The sequence below is a fragment of the Ooceraea biroi genome, chromosome 11 (genome assembly GCF_003672135.1).
Source record: "Ooceraea biroi isolate clonal line C1 chromosome 11, Obir_v5.4, whole genome shotgun sequence".
Taxonomy (NCBI): Eukaryota; Metazoa; Arthropoda; class Insecta; order Hymenoptera; family Formicidae; genus Ooceraea; species Ooceraea biroi.
The window spans coordinates 4353626-4379797 of NC_039516.1; the positions used below are offsets into that span (position 1 = coordinate 4353626).

A 26172-nucleotide genomic window follows, 5' to 3' on the forward strand; every position below is an offset into this window, starting at 1 on the left:
TTTAAGTGCGGGTGGGGAGCGATGAGAGCATAAAAGCACGCACGAAGAAAAGCGAGGACGCTTTTGTCGTGTTCGCCCGTGGCTGGCGATCGTGTCACCGCTGATCGTGCGAGAGTAGTGTCAAATAGTTCGCGGTACCCGCGGAAAGAGGAAGCCATGGGGCACACGAGGGCGGCCGTATTCGCCAGCTGTCTCCTGCTCTTCCTGGCGGTCGACGCTTCGCCAAGTAAGTAAAGGGAAAACGCACCCCAGTTGCTCATTTCTTTCCTCGTAAAGTATTCTGTACTTGTATTAGTACAGTACTGTACCCCCGGGGGAGGTTGAACGACGTTGCACGTGAACGCTGTTCGCCTCCCTTCACTGTCCTGCGATAATTAGAAAAGTGTAAGAATTGCGAGACCAAAGCGGCTGCCACTTAATTTTCTTGAACGATTTTGCTGAGATAATTTACTTCAGAAACTTGTATGAAATCTAATTAAGTATATGGGAAAGTATCATATCTTATATTTTTAATATACCTATTAAGATCTCTGTGATCAATGAAAAATAAAGTTTCCAGCTTTGGTATCATAATTTTCACATTTTCATAGAAAAAAATAAGTTAGAGTAACTGATCATATCGAAAAGCAGAATCAAAAGTATTTTCCTATTTTTCTAACGAGTGCGACTATTTAAAGTAACTGTTTTAATTTTCAAAAAATACCTACTGTTTTCCAAGATAATACATTTAATATTTAATTATAATTAGAGATCAAGTAAAATAAGTTATCATATATGTTATTATGAATATGTTAATTGCACTGATATGTAATATAAAGTTGATAATATCTACTTTACATATACGCATATGTTACTTTATAATTGTTATTTTATACGGTTCATGCCTGAATTTTCTTCGGATATTAAAATCAAATCAGCTAAAATCAATATAAACCGTCGAGATGAAGTAAAATCAAGCTGATAAATAAATTTGATAAAAGATTATTTATTAGGTTCCCGATATATACTTACAATCTCGCGCTCTTCTCCTGCAAATTCTCGAACGGCAAGATTTCAGCAACGTTGTCGTGGACCTTTCGAAAAGACCGGATGACTTTGATGAGTTTTAATTTTTCTATCAAATTAAAGATTAATGCACGAGTTGATAGAAAGGGTCAACGCGCTCAGCGCGGTCAGGTTTGAATATCATAAGGTTATTCGTCGTGTCAGAGATAGAGATTATCGTCGCGAATGGATGTCGAAATTGGTGATATTTTCGTATAAGCGGCAGGATGCCGGGCGATCTTGGCGCAACTTGATCCACCATCGTTGCATTAACGCGATGACCGAGAAATATCTCGACGATTTTTTTCCTTTTTCTTCTCAATGCCGTAATGCCGTCGCGATTTACGAAAATTTATCTCTGACACGAACCACGTGAGATTCATCTTAATCTCCCCTCCGAGGAGAGATAAATAGAGAGAAGAAAATATCGATTTTCTGTACGAGCCCTTTGCTCCTTCCGTCGCCTTTGTCCCTGTAACGGCTGCTCATTCATTGATACAGCCATGGCACTGTCGGCTCGTTATTTTCCATTCCACGTTACATTATACGTTTTATTCTGGCGCTTGATTAATCGAAGTCACAACTCCGCACGTGCATATGCATTGACGTAGAGAAAATTGGTTTTTCAGTTTTTCCGCAAAATTGCAGCACCAGTTGCAAACAGATATAATAGTAGTCTCTTTAAAGGCTCTCGCTTTAACAAAAGCAGGGCGCAAATTAACACATGCATCGATTTGCAACTGTATTTCGGAGGTGAACACTGCGCGCGCGAGTAAATTCGCGTCAGTTGTTGAATGATCGCAAATATTATTGCCCCATTTGGCAGCGAGCTGGCGATAAAAGATTGTTTTTTCCGTATTTATAACAGTCGATTTTATGTTCTTGCTCCTGAAATGATACGGGAAATCCCTCACAGTGTTGTATTGATAATGACGTATGCTTTATCGCGTGTTTTTACAGTTTTTCTTTTGATTGGTACACACATTGTTCAAGCTAATCGAGAATAATCAGGTACATTAACATGTAATAATATATGTCGTTATAGTTACACGCCATAATTGTGCGTGCCGTATTGAATGGCTTTAATTGTTAGCGGTTAAATCTTTTCAATATTTGTACGTAAAAGCGCATTAATAATATTATAATTTCATGAATCTTTAATTTTTCTGAAACGTAACAATATTTGATTTCAACGAATTCTTTTCATAGAATAACGTAACGCAAAACTTAATTTATGCATTTATTTATATATGTATTTTTGCTTATTCTTTCGCGGATAAGAGTGACGAAAGTAGACACACAGTAAGGAATCCAAAGGACAGAAACGTTTGCGACGTGCATGTAACTATATTCCAAAGAAATAAACAGAAAAGCAATTAATATGTCTCGTGTAAGAGCGCGGTGCTGCGTGTCGCGAACGCGGAATTCTATCGCACGTTCTAGAAGTAACGAATAGTGGTCAAAGAGTTCGCGTATAGCGTATCGGTGCTTGGAACGAGGTCCGTATCATTGAAACGATTACAGGTCCCCCGTGTTTGACCGGACATTTGGTAAATTGATCCGACGTCCCTACATCCCAGTAAAATAGATCCGATCTGGCTGTTGCGCCGTAACAAACGTTCTTTCACCGATGCGTTTTAAAATACCTAAAAAGGAAGCACAAACAGTCCAGGTTTCATCGTTCGGCCGTGACTCGCTCGTGCGGAATAGCATCGGAATGGAGTCCGATTTCAATCGTCGTACTCTATTGGCGATACGTTTGTCTCAACTACGACGAGCCGTCGTGTCTCCGGAAAATAGAGACAATGAGAGAGAAAAAGAGAGAGAGAGAGGGGTTGTGGGGGGGGGGGGGGCAAGGCGAGAGAGATGGACATTTTCACATGAATCTCTCTTTAAACGCGTAACATCTCCCGCACCGTATCGAGTCGCTCAATGGCTATTGAGGGTGTATTAAATTCCGTGATAAATAATTACAATGGCGTGTTTGTGTGTGGGAAATAGAGGCGCGATATATTGCCGGGTTAAAAATACGGAGCGAAAAACGAAGGATTACCGAGCAGAAAGAGAGAGCGACGTTTAAATGCGCGACATGAAATAATGCGAGAAAGATACAGCGCCCCTCGGCATTAAACGCGAAAGAGTGGATGCTTTGTCGTTTGCTATGGATTTGCATAATGCCACACGTTTAACTAATACAACCGAGATCGCAGCATCCCTAATCGCGCACGTCGGGAGACGAGCAACGCGAGAAATTACAGTTGCAATTGTTAGATCGCCGCGAGACGCTAAACTTGTAAATTTCATTTTGTTTTGTTGTTCTCTGCATTGTTATGATCGACAACAGATAAAACCGATATCCAAAGAACACAATCAAATTTAATCGACGAATTACAGTTTCAAAATTATCTGGATCTATATTTTGGATTTTAACTTAATTTAATTCCTTCTTAACTTCGTAATTTCTTCAGAAATTTAAGTGAATACTATCTTCTTTCTGTTTTCTCAATTCGAGTATATTTTAATAGCCAATTATCCAATTAAAATTTTACTAATGAGAGGGAGAGAGAAAGAAAGAGAAAGTAAGACACGAATTTGAGCAAAATATAAAATCATCCCGTGTAAACAAATTTATAGGGTCCTAAGTAGGACCCGATTAATTTTCCTCAATATTAATATGGCCCTAGAATGGTATGTAACAAATATTTTTTCGGGACCTTATAAGGAAATAATAAAAAATATAATATCTAATCGGGCCACGATGTGGCAATGATAGGGCATCCCTTTTTAGGACATCCCTATTTATTCCTTATAGGGGCCTTTACTTTCATATTAGGCCCTAACAATTTTCTGCACGGGATGTTACCTGTCCCTATTTGAAATCTAGGAATTTCTGTTTGATTTGATCAATTTGTTCAATTTGATCAGTCGTACCTAGAAAACTATACCATGAACATCGCGATTGCCACTGGGGGGAGATTGGCTCGAGATTGATCAAAGAGTCCGACGGATAACCAGCCTCTATATAGGACAGTTGCAGAAAATAGGAAGCAATCGAGAGAAATAAAGGCGCTAATGCAAGCTCAAAGGAATTACTTTGTCGCACGTTTCGCCGGAAGAGACGTGAAATTTCGGTCGGTGCAGTAGGTCCAGTAATAATGCCGGGAGATCGTCGCGAGAATATTTCGACGAACCCATAGATTGCTGTCAAGGTGACGGCGATTAGGGGAAAGGAAATTGATCGTTGGGGGTTCGCAGTATCATTGTGGAGAGAAACAATGTACACCTTCACCGAACAGAGATTCGCTCCTCTTTCGGTCTATTCTCGAGACACCCACTCTGTCACCCTCAACCACTACCACCATCAGCGCTTTCTCTTCCTCCTTTTACTCCTCTTTCTCCACCTTTCGCACGCGTCATTCTTTATCCTTTTGTTATCCCTTTGTCCCCGCTGAAGCAACGTTTCCCCTTTCTCCTGTTACACCTCATCTATCTCTTTTTCTCTCCGTTTATTCGGTCCCTCTATTATTTACCCTCTCTCTCCTTTTCCTCGTTGTCGTCATCGTTTAAAGTACAATACCGTATAGTCTCGTTCACTGTCCCTTTCACATTACCCACGTCTTCCCTGGTGCAAATAGACAAGTTTGTCGATTCATTCGACAACGAAAAGGTATCTAGCAATTTCTTTCTAAGTGATAACAATAGAAGATTCTTAGCAGTGACTCTTCATGTACGTTTTCAGTTGAATACAAATTGCGACAGCTAGATTGAATTGCTCCCACTGAAACTCATCTAATCGTTTTAACAAAGAAAAAGCGCTAATCGTCACATATATTTTATAACACTTGCACGATTTCTACATCGCTTTAATTTTATTTTCTATTATTCATGCACTTTTCTTTCAAAGAGAAGATCATTTTTATCGAGGTAAGAGAGTAATGCAATTGATTATATTTGATTTCTTCGAGTTGAGCAAATAATTGTGCAATCCATCTCAGTGCAAAGTGCAGTTTACTTGTTTTTCGTTTCGATTGATCTCGATATAACATTGTGTAACATAATTTGTCGTTTAAACGTGGTTTATATTCGTAGTCGTAGTTTTCATGCGTACGGCAACATGTAAATACTCGTAAAGAAAGTGGCTATTAAATAGTTTTAAAAAAACATATTGCAAAAGAGAAGAGAGATTTTATGCGATAGAATTATCGCCGATATTTTCGTAACAGCTATTTACAGATGTTAAACTTCCGTTACAAGTTAGTGAGATCCGCTCGTATTATTGACGCATTAAGCGGTTTCTTACGTCAAAAATAAACTGATACGATAATTATATCGCCAATAAAGTGCCAATCGGTTGTAAATTAACAACTTATCTTATTTAGAAAAATCATATCAACATCCTGAAATATGAAAAAAGTAAGATTTTCGACGCACTGACTGCGCGATTATATTTATCTGCGATCGTGTTTTCTACATGTTTACTCGTCTATGAGTTTTGTCTTTGATTTTTTTCGATACGAATTCTGCAATCGCTTTTTCCAGACGTAAGCGAGATAAAATGAAATTATGATCAGAGATAAAAGCCTGTTGCGAAGCATTCGATTTCGTTCAAAGCGATATTCCATATTTAATAAACATTTTCAACAATTTAAATATTTTATAACTTATGAAAAATGTGAAGTCTTCGAAATATATAAAATCAAACGCGGTATATGACATATGCATGACATTCTTTTGTATAATTTAAAACTCGCACAAATTTACAATTCTGGTAAGCGAAAGAGAGCGTAATGCAAATGTCAAATTACTACTGCTTGCAGTTACTGCTTGTGTGTAATTGATTGGCACTTCCCTTTTATAGTTCACGTTCAAAAAAGTTACTTCAGTTTCGTTTCGAATCGGTTTAAATGTTAAAGGGTGAAACTATTGTAGTAGCACCATTAAATCACAGATTTGTTGGTGCCGGTATATTCCATCAGGCAAAAATGGTAGTTCCATGGTCAAGGGTCAAGAAAGTCATGATTAAGAGCACATTATCGCTCGACCCTAGCGTCGAGTTCACTTAATGCATAAATATATTTTTTTCTCGAAATAATCTACATCGAGCATAATAGATTATAACCACGTCGCCGCTTCTTCGAACCAACGAATTATCCGCGGTGCTGAAAATTGAAATTCTGGAGAGTTACATAATAAGAGAATAGAATGTATTAGTTACTTTTTTTATAAGCAACGAAACTATGGATAATGTTCCATAACATATATTTTCTACATGTTTTGCCTTTGTTACTTCTGTTCTTATAATATTTCTGCAAAATACATTTCTTACTCGCGCATGTCATCACGTTGCTATTTCGAAGAGGAGAAATTAATTCATATTTTCAATATTTTTTATTTTTACCAGTTCTTGTTTAATTTGATTGATACTAGAAATTGATAATTTTTCAAATTTTTCACAACAATTAATATCTGTTTTTTTCTTTTTGTTACAGATAAATGTACTGTCGGCTGCCATGGAAGTGAGTATATTTCCGTGTAAAATTCACATCATGAAGAGAATTTCTTATTTGTCGTTCTCAAATAAAATAGTTCTTAAAGAACTTCATTAAAAATAAGATCAGGATATACTCTCTTTTTCATTAATCAAATTTCACTATAAATCAGATTGTTTTGCGATGATTGAATGTTTATATATTTCCTCGTATGATTTATTTTATAGTGCAAGGGGGCGCCTATCAGGAAGGACACACATACGTATACGATTTAGAAGGAACGTCTGTAACGTCGGTTCCCGACGCTCAGGGTGATGCTACTTTGAAACTAAAAGGTACCGTTGAATTGACAGTAAAGCCTGACTGCATTCGGCAAATCCGATTGAAGGGCGTGCAGATCAATGGAGCCGTAAGTATTTTATATCCTCTTGCATACCACGCATTCCTAAAATATACGCGCCGCAAACGTTATAAAAAAATGAACACGTAATGGAAGAAAATAAAAATAATTAGAGAATGAAAATGTAAAATACGTGGAGGCGTGTGTGGTTTTTCCGTACGAGTCACATTTTTAATTCAACCCCGCTAAATAAACCCCCATGATAAACACTTCTAATTAAAGCCGTTTCTCGTTTGAAACTGATATATGTGAGCTCGCGTAAATTATGCACATTCGTATGTCAGCGAAATATATATAAAATTTTCAGTTACGTGCAAATATTTAACACGTTCATTGCGGCAATTTTTCTTTTTCCAGAAAGATATAAAGTATGGACCATATATGTACGGTGAACGCGTTAATGGCACTCTTATAATGAATATTTTCCATTTCAATCTAAATTGCGTGAAAAATACCGTGATCTTTTTGTGTCACGTGCAACGGATATTATTTTACATTATGAAATACATAATGATGCGAGTTTGTCATTTTTTTAGCCAATCTCGCTGCCAGATGTTGAAAAGCATGCATTGCAATTCAACTACCACGATGGCCATATTGACACAGAGGTTTGCGCCGAACCTGGTGATTCGCAAGCATCCCTCAATATCAAGAGAGCCGTGGCGTCTCTCTTCCAATCGGCTGTCATCCAGGACTCTGGCTCTACAACTTATAACGAGGTATGCCTCGTAATCTTGATCACTGTTTTCCAATAATCATTTCCGTTCATTCTAGTTCATCCTGGAAGAGTTGGTGTAACGCACATGTCGAATTTTCAGATTGACGTGTTTGGTAGTTGCCCGACTGACTTCTCTTTCAACAAAGAGGGTGAGACGCTGACTATCAGGAAAGACAGGAACTTGAATCGCTGCTCCCATCGTGAGACCATCAACGAGGGACCCGTATCCGCGATCTACGATCTCAAATCCGATATCCAATCCGCGCCAATACTGGGTGCGCATCAGAAAATCGAGCAACGCTTCAAACGCGGCATTTTGAATAAGGCTACCTCGGTCGAGACCTACAAATTGAGACCCTGGAGCAACGGAGACCTCAGCGCCAAAACGATTGTACAGACCACGTTAACGCTTAAATCCGACAGCGGTGACAAACCAGCCGCTCCCGTTTCCCTGCCGAAATCCCTTATCTTTGAAGCGCCGCATCCTGTCATCAAATCGTCGCCTGATGACATTATCGCAGCCGTAAAGGCGAGCGCCGAGGAACACGATACCGTACAGGAGAAGGCGGCGAAGAAGTTCTCCCACCTCGTCAGCGTATTGTGTCGAAGCAGCAAGAATGACATTCTTGCAATCTATCAGATGATTGCAACCGGTAGCGGCTTCGATAAGGCCCACGACAAGAAGCTCTATCTGGATGCTTTATCCCATGCCGCAAGCGGCGAAGCCGCAGAAGCGATTGCCGATTTGATCAAGAGCAATGAACTCGTTGGCGATCAAGCTCTCACGTCCTACGCGAATTTCATGCTCGTCAATCACGTGAACCTGCCATCGGTGACTGCCATCACGACTCTTCTCGATCAGCCGAATCTACCACGTCTCGGCTATCTCGGCGTTGGTCACATAATTGGCAAGTACTGTGAGCAGCATACCTGCGAGAACGTGCAGGAAGTCAAACAGGCCATTCAAAAGATCCGCGAGAAGGTCGGCAATGGCAAGGCGAAGACTAGGGAACAAGAGAATCTGATTGTCACGGCCTTGAAGACTCTGGGCAACACCCGGTTCCTTGATGAGCCGACGTTACAGAAACTGGCCGGCATTGTAGAGGACAAGAATGTGCGCAATCGAGTTCGAGTAGCCGCCATCGAGACTCTGCCTACTCGCTGCTCCATGAAATGGAAGAACATCCTGATGAAGGTTATGAGCGATCGCGACGAGGATAGCGAAATCAGGATTAAGATTTACTTGTCCCTGGTCGCCTGCCCCTGCCCGCACGGCGCCAGCGCTGTTAAAGATATGTTGGACAAGGAAACGGTCAACCAGGTCGGTTCTTTCGTACAAAGCCACTTGCGTAACCTTCGGGCTTCTGCTGACCCAAACAAGGCCGAGGCGAAGAGGCAATTCGGTTTGATCAAACCGCGTACCCCATTCCCAGAGGACTTCCGCAAATTCTCCTTCAACAATGAATTGTCGTACAACGTGGGTGGTCTCGGAATCGGCTCCGCCGTAGAGAGCAATGTTATTTACAGCCAGAACAACTTCGTGCCGCGTTCCGTGAGTCTGAATTTGACCACTGAATTATTCGGACGCTCTTTCAATTTCTTGGAACTGGATACACGCATCGAGAATCTTGATAGATTGATCGAGCACTATTTTGGACCCAAGGGTCGTTTCACACAGTATGAAGCGGACGAACTGGTAGACAAGGGCGTGGATGCAGCGAAGGACATCAAGGAATATATCCATCAAAAAGTCAACAAACTGCGTGGCAAACGTGAAGTTAAACAGGGAGAGCTTGATAGATTCGCCAAAGGTGTCAAACTGAGGAACAATGAAGTAGACCAACAACTCGATCTGGATCTGTCCGTGAAGATGTTCGGCGTTGAAATGGGCTTCCTGACCTACGACGGAAACCCCGCGCAATTGACGCCAAAACACATAATCGACAAAATCTTCGAGAAGATCGAAGTAGGCTTTAACAAGGCAAAGAAATTCGACTACAATATACACAATCACATGCAGTTCATAGACGCAGAACTAGTATATCCGACGAATCTCGGTATGGAGTTGGCCCTCACCGCCATCGGTAGTGGCGTGGTTCACACGAAACTGTATGGCAAGCTAGATATTCCGGCTATCTTAAAGAATCCGGAGAACGCTGAGGTGCACATTGGTGTTGAACCCAGCGCTTCCATCGAAATCGATAACAGCATGGTTGTCAAAGGATTTGATGTAGAATCCGGCATGAAAGTTGTTGGCACACTGCACATCGACCAGGCGACCGACTTCACTTTGAAGTTATTGAATGGCCAAGGTATCGACGTGAAAGTTAGCGCGCCGAAAAAGAAGGAGAAGATTATCATGCTAAGCAGCGAGGTTCTTATGAGTTCTGGACCGAAAGGTGACGTATACAAGGCTCCCAAGTTTAGCAAGGGTAAGATCTACAAAGATTGCTTCGAGCAGTTCTCCTCTCTGTTGGGCATAACCGTTTGTGGTGAGATAGAGTTCCCTTACGACAACATCGAGTCGATGCAAAAGAGAGCACTCTTCCCTCTGAACGGACCGGCTAAATTTAATATTGACTGGGAGAATACTGATTTTTCCAGCGCTCATCTCGTAATTCAATATGACAACAAATCGCCCAAATCTCGGTCATTCGAGATTTTGCTTGATACACCCAACAGCAAAACTAACAGACGCGTGTCTCTGACTGGCAAAGTTGAAGCGGAACCGAACAAGTACGCCAAACTGGCTTTCGATTCGCCCATCAAGAAAGCTTCCGTCGAAGCGATGATCAAATGCAACCCTCAGGAACACACGCTCACAGTTACAGTCAAGAACGACAACCAAGAGTACTTTGCGCGAGCCGGCCTCTTGGCTAATGGTCCAAAATATAAACCTATCTTGGAATACAAGGTACCAGAGCACATTGAGAAGCTGGCAAGTTCCAAGACCGGAGTGAAGACATCCAAATCTGGTGGTCAGCAATACAATGTGCAAGGCGAGGTAGAGATGATCGATCAGGATGGCGGCAAGAAGTACGTATTCGATAATGTGGCCTTGGTTGCGAGTGGACAAACGTTGGTCGGCCTCAACGGTTACATCCAATCCGCCAAGAACGCAGCCGCCTTGGACATGAAGATGAATTACGGCGAAGAGTCCGTCACACTGAAGCTGCAAGGAAAGAAATTGGGTGAACACCACTACACGCTTGGCGTGTCGGCGTTACCGTCGAGGGATCCTAACATCGGCTTCGATCTTCAATGGGAATATCACAAGGACAAGCACGAATGGAACAATAATTTGGTCTTCGTTCACGGCCAGGATCTAAAGTCTGAAATGAACCGCTTCACTCTCAAGCAACACGTTATTGCGGATCAAGGAAACTTAATTTTGGGCGCGTCCAACAAGATCTCGTATCCCGCTCTAAAACTGAAACTAGACATCGGCGGCAAGTTCACGCCCGTTTCCGCCGAAGGCGAGATTGAGATTGCTTACGACAAGTTCAAGTTCGGTTCAGAACTAAATTTCAAGCGGGACCCGAGCAAGAAGAACGATTATGAGGTTGAGTTCGAGGCTGAGCTCCTGCAGAACGGCATCAAATTGGAGTCCAAACGCACCACGATCACTCCATACAAGAGCAAATACAAGAACAAGCTTGAGTTAACACCAGGAGGCAAGTATGATGCTGAAGTGACGATCACATTCAACCGCGATAAGAACGTGAACTTCGAGTTGGACGGTGATATGAACCTGAACGGCAAGAAGGTCAAGGTCTTCGGCAATCTAAAGGATGAACGTCCGGCAAGCATTCAGTCTCGAGCCTTCGTTACCGTAAACGACATCAAGTACATTGATTTCCTACTGAAAATGCAACAACAAAATGGCAAACCGCAGGGTAATTTGAATTTGAATATGAAGAACTATCTGAACATGGTAGGACAGTTGTCGATGCAAAACGACAAGGCTAACGCTCAGCTCGAGATTGACTTGCTAAAGATCCACCGGAAGATCAAGGGTACCGGTGATTTGACAGTGACCGGTACGCAACACGTCGGTAGCGTCGAACTGCTTTTCGACGCGGAGAAAGATCCAAGCAAGCGTATCAAACTGTCCACCGTGAGCGATATACAGAAAAATGCTATCGACTCAAAGAATGTGATCGAAGTGATGAATCACAAGATGGAAGTGAACGGCAAGGGCAGTCTTGTCGGCACATTCCACGAGGGCGATTTGCTCCTGGATATGGACATCACTCTGCCGGATGGTCATTACGTGGTCTACAAGCTCAAGCGCAACTCCGCCAAGAAAAACGACAAGTACGACGTCCACATGAACAGCGACATGGCGATACACGAATCCAAGGGCGGGCCAGCGCGTAAAATCTCTTACATCGTCGATGCCAACAACGTCAACTTCAAAGACTCCACGTTCCAGAGTAACTGTCAATTGAATTACGTCAATGTCAATGGTGATAACATGCAAATCGGCCTTCAACTGAAGAATTTGCTCGGTACTGATGGTCACAAGCATCTCGTCGAAATTGTTCTGGATCTGACGGGATCATACATGCCACGACCATACAATCTGCGTTATAAGCATAGCGAGCTCGACAGCGGCGAAAAGTCGTGCGACGTTGCTTCCTCCTTGGGCAAGGATTTGCAATTGAAGGTAGGTGAAACAATTTTTCAGATATCTCTGTTGGTCTCGGATATATCGTGCGTCTCAATTGGATGTGTAAATCCACGTTATTGTTCGCAGAGTTCCTCAAATTACGTACCCGGCAATCACGCCAACAAGCCCTGCACTTTGAACGGCAACACGGAGCTGATATTACCGTCCGAGAAATTGCGTAACGTCAAACTCGACTACAAGCACAAATGGCTGCGCCAACACGAGACGGGCGGTACCATTGATCTGGAGGGATACACGACGCTCACTTACAACGACGATAAATCGATCAAGATCGAGGGAGCACTCAAAAACACTGGCATTAATGATTGGGAACATGCTCACGAGTGTGACATAAAACTCATGTTGTCGATCCTCAAGCTGCCGCCTATCACCTATGAGGATAGTTTCAAGTACGAACCTAGCGAGGACAAAGCGAAAATTATTTATAAGACAAGTGTCAAGTACGATCAGAAAGAAATGACTCTCTCGGTTGATCCTCTGACGTTTGACCGCGAGCTCTCGCACGTTGAACTAAAGGCCAAGGCTACCACCCCGTACAAGACATTGCAACACATCGACCTCGATCTCAAGCATGTGGTAAGATTTTTACATCATTAATTATTCTTTCGCACCTTGCCGATACAATCGAACGTTCGTCAATCGAATCCTATGGAAATATACCTGGACATTTTAATTATAATAGATATCACTTGAATAGTAATTATCTATAATATTTGTATCTGTCAGTTAAAATATTGTGTTATTTACAATCATAATGCACTGTTTAAAAAAAGCTAAAGTTCATAATGTTCGATATAATCCAAAATTGCCGTAGGATCACGCGCTGGCTATCTATTACACGTTCCTAATCTTCTCCGTATTTATTTTTGTAGAGAGAAGGACATGCGAGGAAGACCGATATGGCTATCACCGCCGACGATAAAAAGTACACAGCCAAGAGCGAAATTCGCGACGGCAACGTTTCCCCTATGATCCACATAATTCTCACATGCCCGAAAGGAAAGACCGAATTGCTCTCCAAATTCGAGCAGCTTGGCGACCACGAATACACGGGTAACTTTAAACGAATTTCAACGAAATATCCTTTTTTCCAAATTGTCCATTTCTTGTCTTCCTCCTAACGAATTTAGATGTATAGCGTATCGTATTAACGTACGTTTTGATGGAAAAAGCAAAATTGTTTCTCCGCTCGTTCCTTTGAACGACATACGTACTTTAACAAATTTGTGCCACTATTTTCAGGTGAATGGAAGGTCGAGACACCATACGGCTTCGCCGTGGCCGATGCGCACGTCGATCTCGAGAGTCTCGACAATTTCCTCATCAACGTCAATTTGGACAGCGACAAACTCAAGCATCGTAAAATTCACGCCGAAATCGCTAACCAGCCCGCTGTCAAGAGCGGCAGGAAGATAACGATCACCGTCACCAGCGACGGCAAAAACATCGTGACTGGAAGGTACTCGCATGTTTGCATCATAAAACTGATAATACGGCAAGTTCGTCGTGTAACGATCCCATGATACGCGGTATCCTTAAGTTTTCAAGCTTAGGTAAAAGGGTTTGAACGAATTGTCCCAAGCGTGGGAGTTTCAAATTCGGATGCTTTGATAAATTCACGATCAAACGAATCGGGTAACCTTTGATTACTCTAATTTCGTTGGCAAAAATAAAAACAGCTTGAGTTCAAAGTTCGAGTTGTTCACAGATCGAAGAATTTCAGACGCTAGCTTCTCAGCTTCAACGATACGCTGAGATTACTTGGACGAGAAACAATTTACTCGCAAGAATAAAGCTGAAGTTGGAGCAGAAGGGATCCACAGTTTGCTTTTGACATTCTTCACTGCCGTTAGCGATCTTGTACGTTCCGCTGCTTCCGTTAAGGTCGATATTGCCATCGTAATGCAACGCGATGTTTTTCAACGGCGATGTGGATACACCTCTGGTGCGCGTACATAAAAGAAGTAAAAAATCGATCGCCCACTCGGCAACAAAACAAAGACTAAAGAGATGTCCTCCTGCAATTAACGAAAGGGCACGAGGTCATTTTCGAAGAAGATCAGAGATACGGCGGAAGCCTTCTCTATTCGCTCCCTTTCACCTCGCCATCGGTGTAATTCCATCGATTCACTCGCTAAAATTAATTCAAACGGTTTCCGAGAATACATTTCAACTGCGAATCCTCTTTTTATTCCCATCGAGATCGCGATTCGATCGAAACGTACTGGAAAATTGAGCGATTTCGTCGATTCGAAAATGAGGGACATCATAAATATCATAAACGATCATAAAAGACTATCTTAAGCTTCTCATCTAACATGACATTAATGTATCATTGTTCGCGTAGTTACCCTTGCTCGACGTTTTACAACATGTAATAGCAACAGTAAAACACTAACAATAGCAGCAGCTTTTTTAGATATTTTGAGATAATGCAACCCTGAAAATAAAAGTATTACGCAAGAAAAGTTCAAAGAACTTCAACGAGTTCATATTATTATTTAACGAGATAAAGAGCAATGATACATTAGAAAAAGAAGAAAAAAGACACGTTTGAGATAAGATCGCGATTTATTCGCAGCACGAGCTACAAGAAGCACGACGAGGCCGGCAAAATCACCGTCGAGGGTAACGGCAACCTCAAGATAGGCGAGAACACGAGAAGCTCCTCCTTCCAGTACACTCGTCAGCAATTGACTCGCGAGAAGGACGGCGAAGTCGGCGTGGCAATCGTCCTGAACGCCAAGTTCGATCCGGCGGCTATCGTGGGCGAGCTCAAGCTCTCGAACAAGGAGATTCTCGTTTTCAACAGCTACTGTGAGCAGAGCAAGGACTGTGCTCACGTTAAATTGCAGTCGAGATACGACACGGACAGTAAGTCGAATTTCAGCGTTATCAGTAGAATTGATGGCCGTCCCTTACGAAGATACTCGTAATTATCGCAGAGGGAACAACCCCGCGTAAGATTACCCCAACAGCACCTCGTCAAACGGGATTGACTTTACGTTTCTGCGACTTCAAACAAATATCTCGTCACTTCGTAATTTGTATCCGGATTGTCTGATTCGCGCTGTGGAATATTCTTTTATTCGCCAGGCTTCTGGCGTGGCCGTTTAACATTGAAAAGGATGACTCGGGATAAAAGTTATGGTAGATTTATAGTTAGCGAGATGAAGCAACTTCGTGCGTTAACGTACTCGTTAGTTTTGATAAAACGAAAATGGTATTTCGGATACGACGTAATACATCGTAACGAGGAAAACGATCCACCCAAATAAAAGACGGTGCTTTGTTACCGGAAATACGCGTCCTGGCTCTTTATTATAAGACGACGGGTCGAAATTCGTAAAAGCGTAAAGAGAGAGGAAAGAGGAAATCCACTATCTGCGAAAACTGTAACTGATCTCCACGGGGTTGTGTAGAGTTACGAAGAGGAAACGTCATAACGCTCGTCTCTCAGGAAATCATCCTTATCGCATCATGTTTTCGACAGCGCACGCGTAGGTCCAACCGTTCTGAATAATTAGAAGAACTCGTGGACCTTACGGAACGATCGTATCGTCGTCCCGTCCAGCGTGTATCGTCCTAAGTGTGTATTTCGCATGAATGCGCAATACGCCGCAACCACCCGCGTACGCGCGTACGTACGTGGTCTCGCACGAGGAGAGAGAAAGACCCACCCCCCGCGTGGTACGCGGACCTACCGGATCCCGGTCGATAGCGTTCTATTCTCGCGTGATCCGCACCTAATTCGTGCCTCGCCTCAGTTATTAATAGATCCCACCCCCCGAATTGCATCCTCACGCGGCGACGCGATACAGGCCGCCCTCACGTTACCCTCCCGGTACCGCAACGTTCTGTTTTTTTTTTCGCCCTTCTCTTCCCTTATGGGAGAGTCGACGAACGGTCGAGATCGCGTCGCGGAGATCGCGACGTCGATGCGGGGAGACAGGCGTGACCGTCGGGGGTGGGCCGGTGGTGGAGAGTCGTGTATACGTGCAAGGCGATACAGGGAAAAAATAAGTTGCGCCGGTGCGGAATGACGTCACGCCGCCGCAAGGGCGTGTGCCCGTGCTGACGTATACGCGTCTTAATCCTTTCTAACGCTGCGATGACGTGTAGCGTGATAAAGTTTACCCCTCCGGTCACCCTCTTTTTTTTCTCTCCGTTCTCTCCCTCAGGATCAATTTGACGGCTGGAGCCGCTATCGAGAGGCCCGGAGAGAGCTCGCGGAAATAAAATTCTCACGATTAAGGTCAAGCGACGTTACCCGATACCCTTACGTAAATGGAACGGCCTAACGACTTTCCAATGATGGCGTTAATAGTTCACGACTTTCGCACGATTCTCCCGATGATGACCAAATGAATGCTCTTTCATCGTCTCATGATTTTATAATAATTATTGATTTTACCCTGCTGTTACGGCCCCATTTGCCTGACACTTCAATTATTCAATATTCCGGTAATGATTTTGCAATCTATAATGCAATCTATAATTTATGTCGCGTATCATTGCCAGCTTCATTAGTCACTTCAGAATAGATAATATCGAAAGACAAGAGACATAATGTATGAAAGGCGTCGTGACATAAGAACTATGACGAGATATTATCAGAGACTTTTTCTTTCCTATCGTTTTCTTCTTTCAAATATCCTTCATTTCTTACAAGATCTTTGTTTTTGTATGATTAATATTTTTATTTGTCTTACAGAAAAGACTTATCTGAACCATCAGATAACCGTGGAAGTAGACTTAAAGAAATTCAACGTGCCAGCTGAATTTGGATTAAAAACGAATACCGAATATAGGGAGAATAAACTGGATCACTCCGCCAACTTGTATTTGCACTCATCGAAGGATAAGTCTGAGTACATCTACCGATTCTACGTTCATCCTAAGGAAAGCGGTAAGAATATTTCGCTTCCTTACTAATAATTTTTAATTGTTAATGGAAAAATGACGATCGTCCTTACATAAGTACATTTTAATATTAAAGTTGATTGAGATAGAATTGGTAAAATCACTTGTTACGTCTTTCCGTAGCTGTCATTTTGACCCTGCCCAATCGCGAATTGGTCGCTATCAGCACATTCGACTTGCCGAAAACGAAGCAAACCGGAGCATTCAAAATCGATGCGTTCGTTTACTTGGACAGGAAGAACAAACCATCCGAGAAGACTGGCCTGGTTGCTACCGGAGACGTTAATATTCAAAAGCAGAGCGGTTCCTTTAATGGAGAGGTCAAATTCATATATCCATCTCAGCCGAAGGTACATTACTTGAATATATAATTTCTTCCTTCGAAAAAAGAGTTCTAAATCTGTATTACATAGATATATACGGCACAGAATCACGTCGTTCGATAGGAAGAAAATTTAAACTAAAAAAGCATTCTCGCGTTTGCTCCCAATATCCGCTCGAATAAGATCAAAGTTTTGAAATAAAACTGGAAGAACAAGAGCAACTCAACGAAGGCTTCGCCGTTCGATTTTCTCGCAATCTAGTGGAAATATTAAGTTTCGTCGAGAGACTCTCAATAAAATATAAAAAAGGATGATGCAATATCTCGTCGATTTACCTGCATAAACTCATTTTTATGTCTTTATTGCATTTTCGAGATTCTGCGCTGACTGTTGAATAAACTACTTTACGCGATTGCTTTTTGTTTCACATTGCACGTTTCTATCACCAGAACATGGGAGTGAGCAGTAAAATCCATTACGGCGGTGAAAACCTGCTGGACGCAAACGTGGACATCGACTTGTTCGCGAAGAGAGTGCAGAAAATCAGCGTGACGGCAAAGGTGAAGAAGCAGGACATCGATAATCATGGCCACAATATCACTAGCGTGATTGAAGTGAACAGCCAGGGACAGCAGCTCAAAGTCGACTTGAAATCGCATTTAGTGTACTCGAAGAAGGAACTTGGTTTCGGTAGCATGCTGTCGTACATGGACCAACATAAGAAACCGAAGAACGTGGGAATCCTGTTTTCTGTAAACCCCACGGAAGGATACCTTCTCGTAACGTCGCCCAATAAGGATCTCATCCGTGTCACCGCGAAAATGGAGTTGCAGAAGAATCTGCAGAAGCTTGAAGCTGATGTAGCGATCTTGGACAATCAGCCTCTCGTGATCGTTTCGGAGTTGCACGACTGGAACAACTTCAAATACCAGGAATACAGAACAGGTAAGTTACACGTGGAATTGTTTCGAATGTTTTCTGCGTTCGCGACATGTCGCTGAATCGCGTTTATATATTATATATTTGAGAGGTCGTTAAGATATGTGCTTGATCGCATTTGCAAATGTGATTCGACGTTTGCGTTTCATGTGATAAATTCATACGGATTAATTTCTCGACATTCCTCAGGTAATCCCAATACGAAATTGATCGTTAACGGACGTGTCGTGCTTGGACAACTGGCCGAGATTCACGCCAATGCCTTGAAGGATGGAACGAAGAATAACTTGTTCCACGTTTTGATCCATCTTGACGAAGAAAAGTTCTTGAAACCTGACTTTGGTTACAACAAGGATAATATCATGCACACAATCGTAAGTAACATTGTTATCACGGGATTGCGATATGTATGATGTCATTTTGTGGGCTTTATTGATGACTAATTGATTTTATTAACATAATAATAATTTAGGAGTTTTATCGAAACCGAAACAACGAGTACATGAAACAGCTCAAGGAGGCATCCGTCGACATTGGCAATGAGGTAGAAACGGAGTTGAAAGATCTTGTGGAGCATTTAAAGAAGGCTCAACCAAACATTAAGCCACTCATGGATTATTACGAGGGTGAATTAAAGAAGCTGAAGGAAGAGTTCCAGACAGATCAAACCATCAAGGACATACAGGCCACTTTGTAAGAATTTAATAATTATATCGATACTTAAATTAATCGAAGAATTATAAATTTGCCAAACGGTTTAATCATAATTAGTTAGCAGAGTTAAATTAAGTATCGAGTCGAATTAGAGGAAATCGATAACAATGCATGTATGTGCAGACATCTATAGATTAAAATTGAAGTTTGTAATCCGAAATTACATTACATCGCATGCATAACATCCTTATCCTTTCAGAGACAAACATTTCGGAGCTTTCATCACCGCCGTACAGGACATCCTGGTACAGATAACCAAGCAATTGAACGAACTTCAGAAAGAATACAACGAGATAATCCCCAAGATCCGGGAAGCGTGGAATGCAATCTCTCCCCAACTGAAGGAATCTTACGAGAAAATAGCCCACGTAGCTATCAAGATCCTCGATAATCTCGCCAAAGTCGCCATTGCCTATTTCAAGGTGTTGTTGGATGTGATTAATGAGCACCAGAAGGAGCTGAAGGAAATAGCGGTCATGGCTTCGGAGATTGCCCAGGACATCGCAAAGATCGTATTCAAGGGTGCCGCGCAGATCAGGAAGGATGTCGAGGAATTCGTCGAACTACTGATCAATCAGGCGAAGGCGCTGCCGATCTACGAGTACCTGAAGGAGCAATACCACGAGATCACGAACTTCCGAATTCCGGAGGGTGTACTGGCCTCCATCGAAGAGCTCAGCAACTCCGTAAAGGTCATGCTGCCAACCCAGGAGCTGCAGCAGCTCTTCAGCGACGTTTACGAGTACATCATAAAATATATCAAGCACGAGAAAGTAGGTTTACACTACGATCGTATCTCGCGTTTCCGAATAACGATTGATTACGTACTAACGCCGTGTGTTTGTCTCGCAGGTCGATGACAACAACGAAATCAAGAAGATCTACCATGATGCACTCGATGCTATCGCGTCTATCATCAAACTTCTGGAGTCCAGCGGCACCTTGGACAGTCTGATGGAAAGCGTAATGGACATTCATCTACCCTTCGAGCTCGGAACATTGGCGAAATTACCAGGAATCAGCATGCCCCAGATATCTCTCATCAATCTGCTACAGAATAACGAGCTTCCAACGCTCGCGGATCTTTACTACACCTACAGGTATTTCAAACTTTTCTCGCTTCGCTTAACTTTCCATCTTGTATCGCGATTTATCGAGGTGATTTATGATTTTATGCTGCGTATCGAGATTAAACGCTACGCGATTTTCATTGTTCATTAATTTTGTTCTTCCGAACAGGCCCACGTTGCTGCCTTCCGACATCGTGGCTCCCTTCAGCAAGGTCGGCATTGTCGTCGATGGAGGACACTTCTTCACTTTTGACGGTAATCACTTTGGCATGGTTGGCGACTGCACGTACATTTTGGCCCAAGACATGCAAGATGGCAATTTCTCCGTCGTCGCGAACTTCAACAAAGGCACCCTGATTAGCGTGACCGTTACGGAGCCCAAAGAGAGCATCACGCTGAAGAACAATGGCAATGTAAGTTCATTTCTCTTATCTCTTTAACCAATTTCCTATAGCAGCGCTGCGAGTTACTTTGGTAAATGTGTGACGTGAATTCAGAATGGGATAAACGTGAAGGGAAGACAGGGAGGAAGACAAAGAGAGGGAAAGGGGCAGAGAGAGAAAGAGAGAAGGGAGGGAAGATGGGGAGGAGGAGAACGCGCGCTCATACGGTATTCCGCGTAAGGCCCTTATAATGCAATCCCGTATTGAACTGTAACTCTGTAAGTTTACCGAGGGGCTCCAAACTTTGCTGACAAGCCGAACTCTATTATCCCCGCGTCGTTTCTCTCATAAACGGACCGCGCGAGGGAGGAATAAAAATTATCGCTACCCATCCATCCCCTGCGCGGACACGTGAAATCACGCGGGAGTCCATCCGTTTTTCCGCTTTCGCGCGCTCTTTCACCTTTTCTCCCTTTTTTGAGTAGTTCTGCAAACTCTTTGCAGATCCTGGTGAATAACAAGCCGGCCGAATTCCCAGCCAGCACGAAGAACGTGCATGCGTTCCTCATCGACCCGACCGCGCACATCAAGTCCGACTATGGCGTGCACGTCACATGCAGTTACAAAACACCTATGCTCTGCACGGTCCGCGTGTCCGGCTTTTATCATGGAAAATTACGTGGTCTCCTCGGCGACGGCAACAACGAGCACTACGACGATTACATGTTACCATCTGGAAAGGTGAGCGCAGCTTGTTCTATTATAAAATGAATAGTTTTCCGCGCGCAGACTGCCAGGCGACCGGAAAGCCGATAGCATTACACCTATTATATAATATTTAGTAGATAAATATGCGGTAATTTTTAGAAAAAATTTCTGCCTGACAAAAACTTTTACGTATTAATTTACATTAAAATTAACCGTAAAAGATATCATTTCTTTGCAAATTATGTTTTAACAAGAAACATCAAAAATAAATGAAATATATTTTGGCATTATGTTATTACTAAAAACGTCGAGATTATTAGTTTACTGATGAATATACCGAAAAATGAATTAAGAATTTAGAGGCATGTTATAAATATTTAACATAATTTGCATGTACGGGGTCGAAACCTTAGCCTTTATTTTTCCGGTATTGCGCTTCAATTTTATGAGATATTAATTTTTCAAAATTATAAAATGTGTTTTATAGTTTCGCTTCTATTGAAACAAATTGCTTAATCTTCAGTTAACAGACACATTTTTATGTGGAATATTATTTTCTGCATAAAATATTATTTGTGTTTTTGAAAATTTAGATACATTTTCCCTGGATGAATATTTTCCAAAAGTATCACAAAATGTTCAAATGGATCAGTAGTATTCTTTTATTGAGAGACGGATATTTCTAAGCCGGTAGTAGAACGAGCAACGTGGTTTTATATTTTCTTTTCTTAATGAAAAGATAGGTATCGTATATATCCCGGTTCGTAAAATTTCCTCTTCTACTCTTTCAAGTCTTAAAATAAAATTGGATGTGCTACTTCTAACAATAAGATATAGTACGAGCCAGCTAGGTTGTTACAAAAACTTCTTACGTCACGGTAATAGTAAGACGGTAGAGTTTCACAGTGTTTGCAGTGATCTCTAAAGCGCCTTTCTCACAATTGAAACAGATTACCGAGAGCGAGGCTGAATTTGCCAACGGGTACAAACTGAAGCCCGATTGCGCGGCTGTAAACGCAATCGATCACAAGACGCACCAGCGTAATCCAACCTGCACTGACTACTTCACCGGCGAGAAATCCACGTTGAAGTGAGTACATAACACCGTTAAAAAGATGCATTTTACAACGAAGTTTCGTATTGTGCAGGCAATTGTTGTGTGTTTTTGAAGATTTTAATACATTTTCCGTGAATGAAAATCTTTTCGACAGGAAACGCGAATGGACACTATCAGGATTTATTAATATAGATTTGTAATTGACCATCTATAAATGTCTAGAATGTTAGAATAAATTCGATATTGATAAATAATGTAATTTTTTCATTATATTGATATATTTTTTCATTATAAATAATTCAATATCGATAAATAATGTAAAATTTACTATCATAATAAGATACATCGTATTTTGTTAGAAGTTGAAATCTGTCGACATGATAGTCGACGTCATACACAGCCTACACATTTAAAGCGGAATTCCGCAAATATCACCGAAATAATGTAATCGTCGCAACCACTTTATCGTCAACTTAGAGGCAACTTGGAAAAGCTATTTCTCCGTGATGTTTTAGAAAGTGCTTCAGCTATGTTAATCCGACTGATTACCGAGCAGCTTGCGACGTCGCTGCCAACGGAAACCCGCAAGGAGCTTGCTTGCTCGCCACCACCTACTACGCCGCTTGCTATTATAAGCGTGTTTCCGGAATAAGCATCCCAGCCACTTGCAGTAAGTTAAATTGTTGACTTATACCACTATAGAGTATATCACGGGAGCACATCTTCTTGAGTGCGACATTAATACAGCATTAATACAAGAAAAGCAATTCTCTACCAGAAGAAGATTTATGTAGCTCCTCTCACAAAAGCATGATATTGATATTAACAAATCCTTCTAAACGCTTATTTATATTAATGGATTGCTCTTTCTAATATCTCTTTTTAAATAAATTTAAATTGCTCTTTTAAAATTGTAAATCTAGAGAAAATTTTCTAGAGATAAGTTTTAAACGATAGCCAGCCCGATCTTTGTTTTTGAAGAACAAATCTGACGGTATCGTGTATAATGTTTCAGCAAATTGCAAAGTTGGTGCGGAGACGATCTCTGTCGGTGACGGCTTCAGCGTGAAGACCCCGAACAACCAAGCCGACATTGTGGTGGTGATCGAACAAGCCGCCCAGAACGAGAAAGTTTTCAAAGACCTGATACCGACATTGATGACTGACCTGAGAGAAGAACTGAAACAGCAGGGCATAACGTACGTACAAAACCCAGTCGCGCTCTTCTGCTAAAAATGTCGTAAGAATGTACGGAGAACATCGCATGATGAGCCTCGCTTATTTTATTTCATCTTAATTAACAGGGATGTTCACATCGGCCTGATCGGTTATGGCGATCATATGAAGTGGCCGCAACACTACACTTCCGGCGGCAATATCAATATCGAGGGCGACGTGAAGAACATGAAATTCGAGCAGCCGAAGCCGATTGTGACTCTCGAGGTAGTTCATGGTTGCGATGTGAAACATCAATATAACAAACATCAAATTCGAGTTTCTTGCTAATCTCAAATTTCTCGCAGGAGGCCAAGAAAGGTACCAATGAGAAGAAGATCGAATACCTTGAGCAAAGGATGAACATAGAACTCGGTACTTTCAAATTGACCGATGCCTATCAGGAAGCTATCAACTATCCGTACAGACCTGGCGCGGTCAAGGCTGTCGTCGGAGTCATCGCTACCCCGTGCGAGAAGAGCCCGCTCCCCATATCGGTAAGCTCTCGTTTATTCTCTATCAGCATTCCAAGCTCTCGGGTTACATTCAATGACCTATTATCGTTCCCCTCGCGGTTTTATCACTTAAAGTCCATGATACAACGTCACGCACATTATAATTCTTACGGACTTTTTTTTATTTTCGCTGATATCAGTTTAAACTTAGTAATTCAATCGCTTTTCTCTGTCAAGCTGCAATTCTGGACAGAGATGCATTAAAATGCAAGCAAATTCCACAAAAAGTATTTTCAAATATTGTTTTTCTATACGTTTTGTGTTATTATATTATTACATTATTTTATATTATAATAAGTTACGCTAATTTTCAACGTTATAGGATTGTTCATTGCACAAGCTAACAAAAACTTCTTTCGGTATTTCAGCTACAACAATTACGAATCCTATTGGCACGAATGGTGTATGAACAATTAGGATTGACTTACTATCACGTGTACTACCCCGGCGAGATTCAAGTTTCTGATAAACCTCAGAAGAACATCGTTGGTTACGATAGCCACAGCGCGTATACATTTGCCGACAACAAGAAGAAACCGCTGGGCGGAAACACCGAGCTCAGAAACAATATGGTCCTTCCCACCTCCGATGTGTGTGCTGACTTCGCCTTGTTGGTAAGTATCATCAAGAGAAAAGGAAGAATATCAATCAAATAACATTTGTTTCAAAATAAAGACAGCCTAGAGCCTTAAAAAGAAATGCATGATACGATCAAATAAGCGCATTACATTCTTGCATTATCATCGTAATGAACGAGCGATAAAGAAAACGTTTGTGTTGTTACATTATCATTGTATTATGTAACATTGCAGTCCGGCGGAGCGGCGTTCAGTTCCAACAATTTGGTGGACGCTAAACCGAATCAGAAGAGACAATTCGCACAGGTCACCGCCAGGAGGATCGTCGAGGGTCTCATGAATGTCGAGATCGAGAAGGATTGCGTATGCAAGCAGAGATCTGACAGACTCCTTGCTCAAGCTCGTTGCAAGATCGTAGGACGCAGAGAAAAGGAACCACTCGCGGTAAGTCTCCACATTTTGAAAACCACGAAAGATGCTATAGTTTAGTAAGAAATATCAATGTTTATGAATGCAAGTATTGCATTGATAAGTTGATCAAAGTGCGTAAATCTCTCGTAAGATTTAACGTTACCCGATAAACGTACTTTATTTACCTAAATGATTGCAGAAAATAATGTTTTTTGTCCGTTTCATGTTGCAGAGGCAAGTGAAGGGAGGAGTAAAGGGTTAAAGAAGCCACAGTACTGCGCCACACTACTATTACTAATTAATTTAGATGTAATGTATTTGTTACTTTGTTATAATATCGCAAAAAACTTTTGATATAGGTGATAAATGATATTATACAGTTGCATCATTCGCAGTACGTCGATCACAGCCGCCGAGTACAGTGAGAAAAAGGTCAGATGTCAGATTCTAATTGTCTCTCTCGCCACGAATCCCTTCATTTTTATCTTTTTTTAGACATAACGTAAACATATGTATACAAATTGTAATGCAAACGTAAGACTAAATTGGTGTACTATTTATCGATGTACAACCAGCGATCTTTTATAGAGAGAAATAAACGTTGAACACATATGCGTAACTGGGGATTTCTCAATGGCCTCCACTAAGAAATTTTTCTTTCGTGTCAGATAAAGATTGCGACACCATTTTTACGCTTACTTAACACTTCGCGTATATCTATTGCGCTTTGAAGAAAAAGAATTTATCGCTATCTCTACAAAATCCATAACTGTGTCATTTTCTGAGCACGACCTCGACATATATGGAACGTCTAAAAAGACAAACGCGAGATAAGACGTTGATTTTGCAACATTCGATTCTGCAAGAACTTTGAGAACTGTATCCAAAACATCTGACACCAAACCATCCTCATACCTTTATGTATTATGCAACTAAGCGTTCTTGTTTTCTCGAAGCTAAATATCGTCGTTTAGTTTCGAACACTCAAGCGG

General features: G+C 41.7%; 2 protein-coding genes across 2 annotated transcripts in view; one reads left to right on the forward strand and one right to left on the reverse strand.

Moving 5' to 3' along the window:
* Positions 1-26172, reverse strand: part of LOC105282956 (BTB/POZ domain-containing protein 7) — a 51925-nt gene that overhangs the window by 6253 nt on the left and 19500 nt on the right. The gene's annotated exons all lie outside the window — the stretch shown is intronic.
* Positions 54-25799, forward strand: LOC105282962 (apolipophorins). The gene is made up of 26 exons (XM_020032845.2): positions 54-226; positions 6534-6560; positions 6761-6942; positions 7470-7652; positions 7752-12320; positions 12411-12920; positions 13217-13397; positions 13587-13803; positions 14926-15218; positions 17059-17253; positions 17391-17617; positions 18040-18535; positions 18719-18903; positions 19002-19222; positions 19443-20016; positions 20096-20343; positions 20483-20726; positions 21201-21437; positions 22355-22494; positions 22977-23131; positions 23477-23660; positions 23766-23904; positions 23985-24173; positions 24560-24805; positions 25004-25213; positions 25413-25799. The coding sequence occupies exons 1-26, from the start codon at positions 157-159 to the stop codon at positions 25440-25442; spliced, it is 10152 nt and encodes a 3383-aa protein (XP_019888404.1). The 5' UTR covers positions 54-156; the 3' UTR covers positions 25443-25799.

What these genes read in the sequence shown, in the direction of transcription:
- LOC105282962 (XM_020032845.2), top strand. Translation starts at nt 157, where the DNA reads ATGGGGCACACGAGGGCGGCCGTATTCGCCAGCTGTCTCCTGCTCTTC. An exon ending in GCTCTACAACTTATAACGAG is followed by an intron (nt 7,653 to 7,751) that starts GTATGCCTCGTA and finishes TCGAATTTTCAG; the next exon opens with ATTGACGTGTTTGGTAGTTG. An exon ending in AAGCATCCCAGCCACTTGCA is followed by an intron (nt 23,132 to 23,476) that starts GTAAGTTAAATT and finishes ATAATGTTTCAG; the next exon opens with CAAATTGCAAAGTTGGTGCG.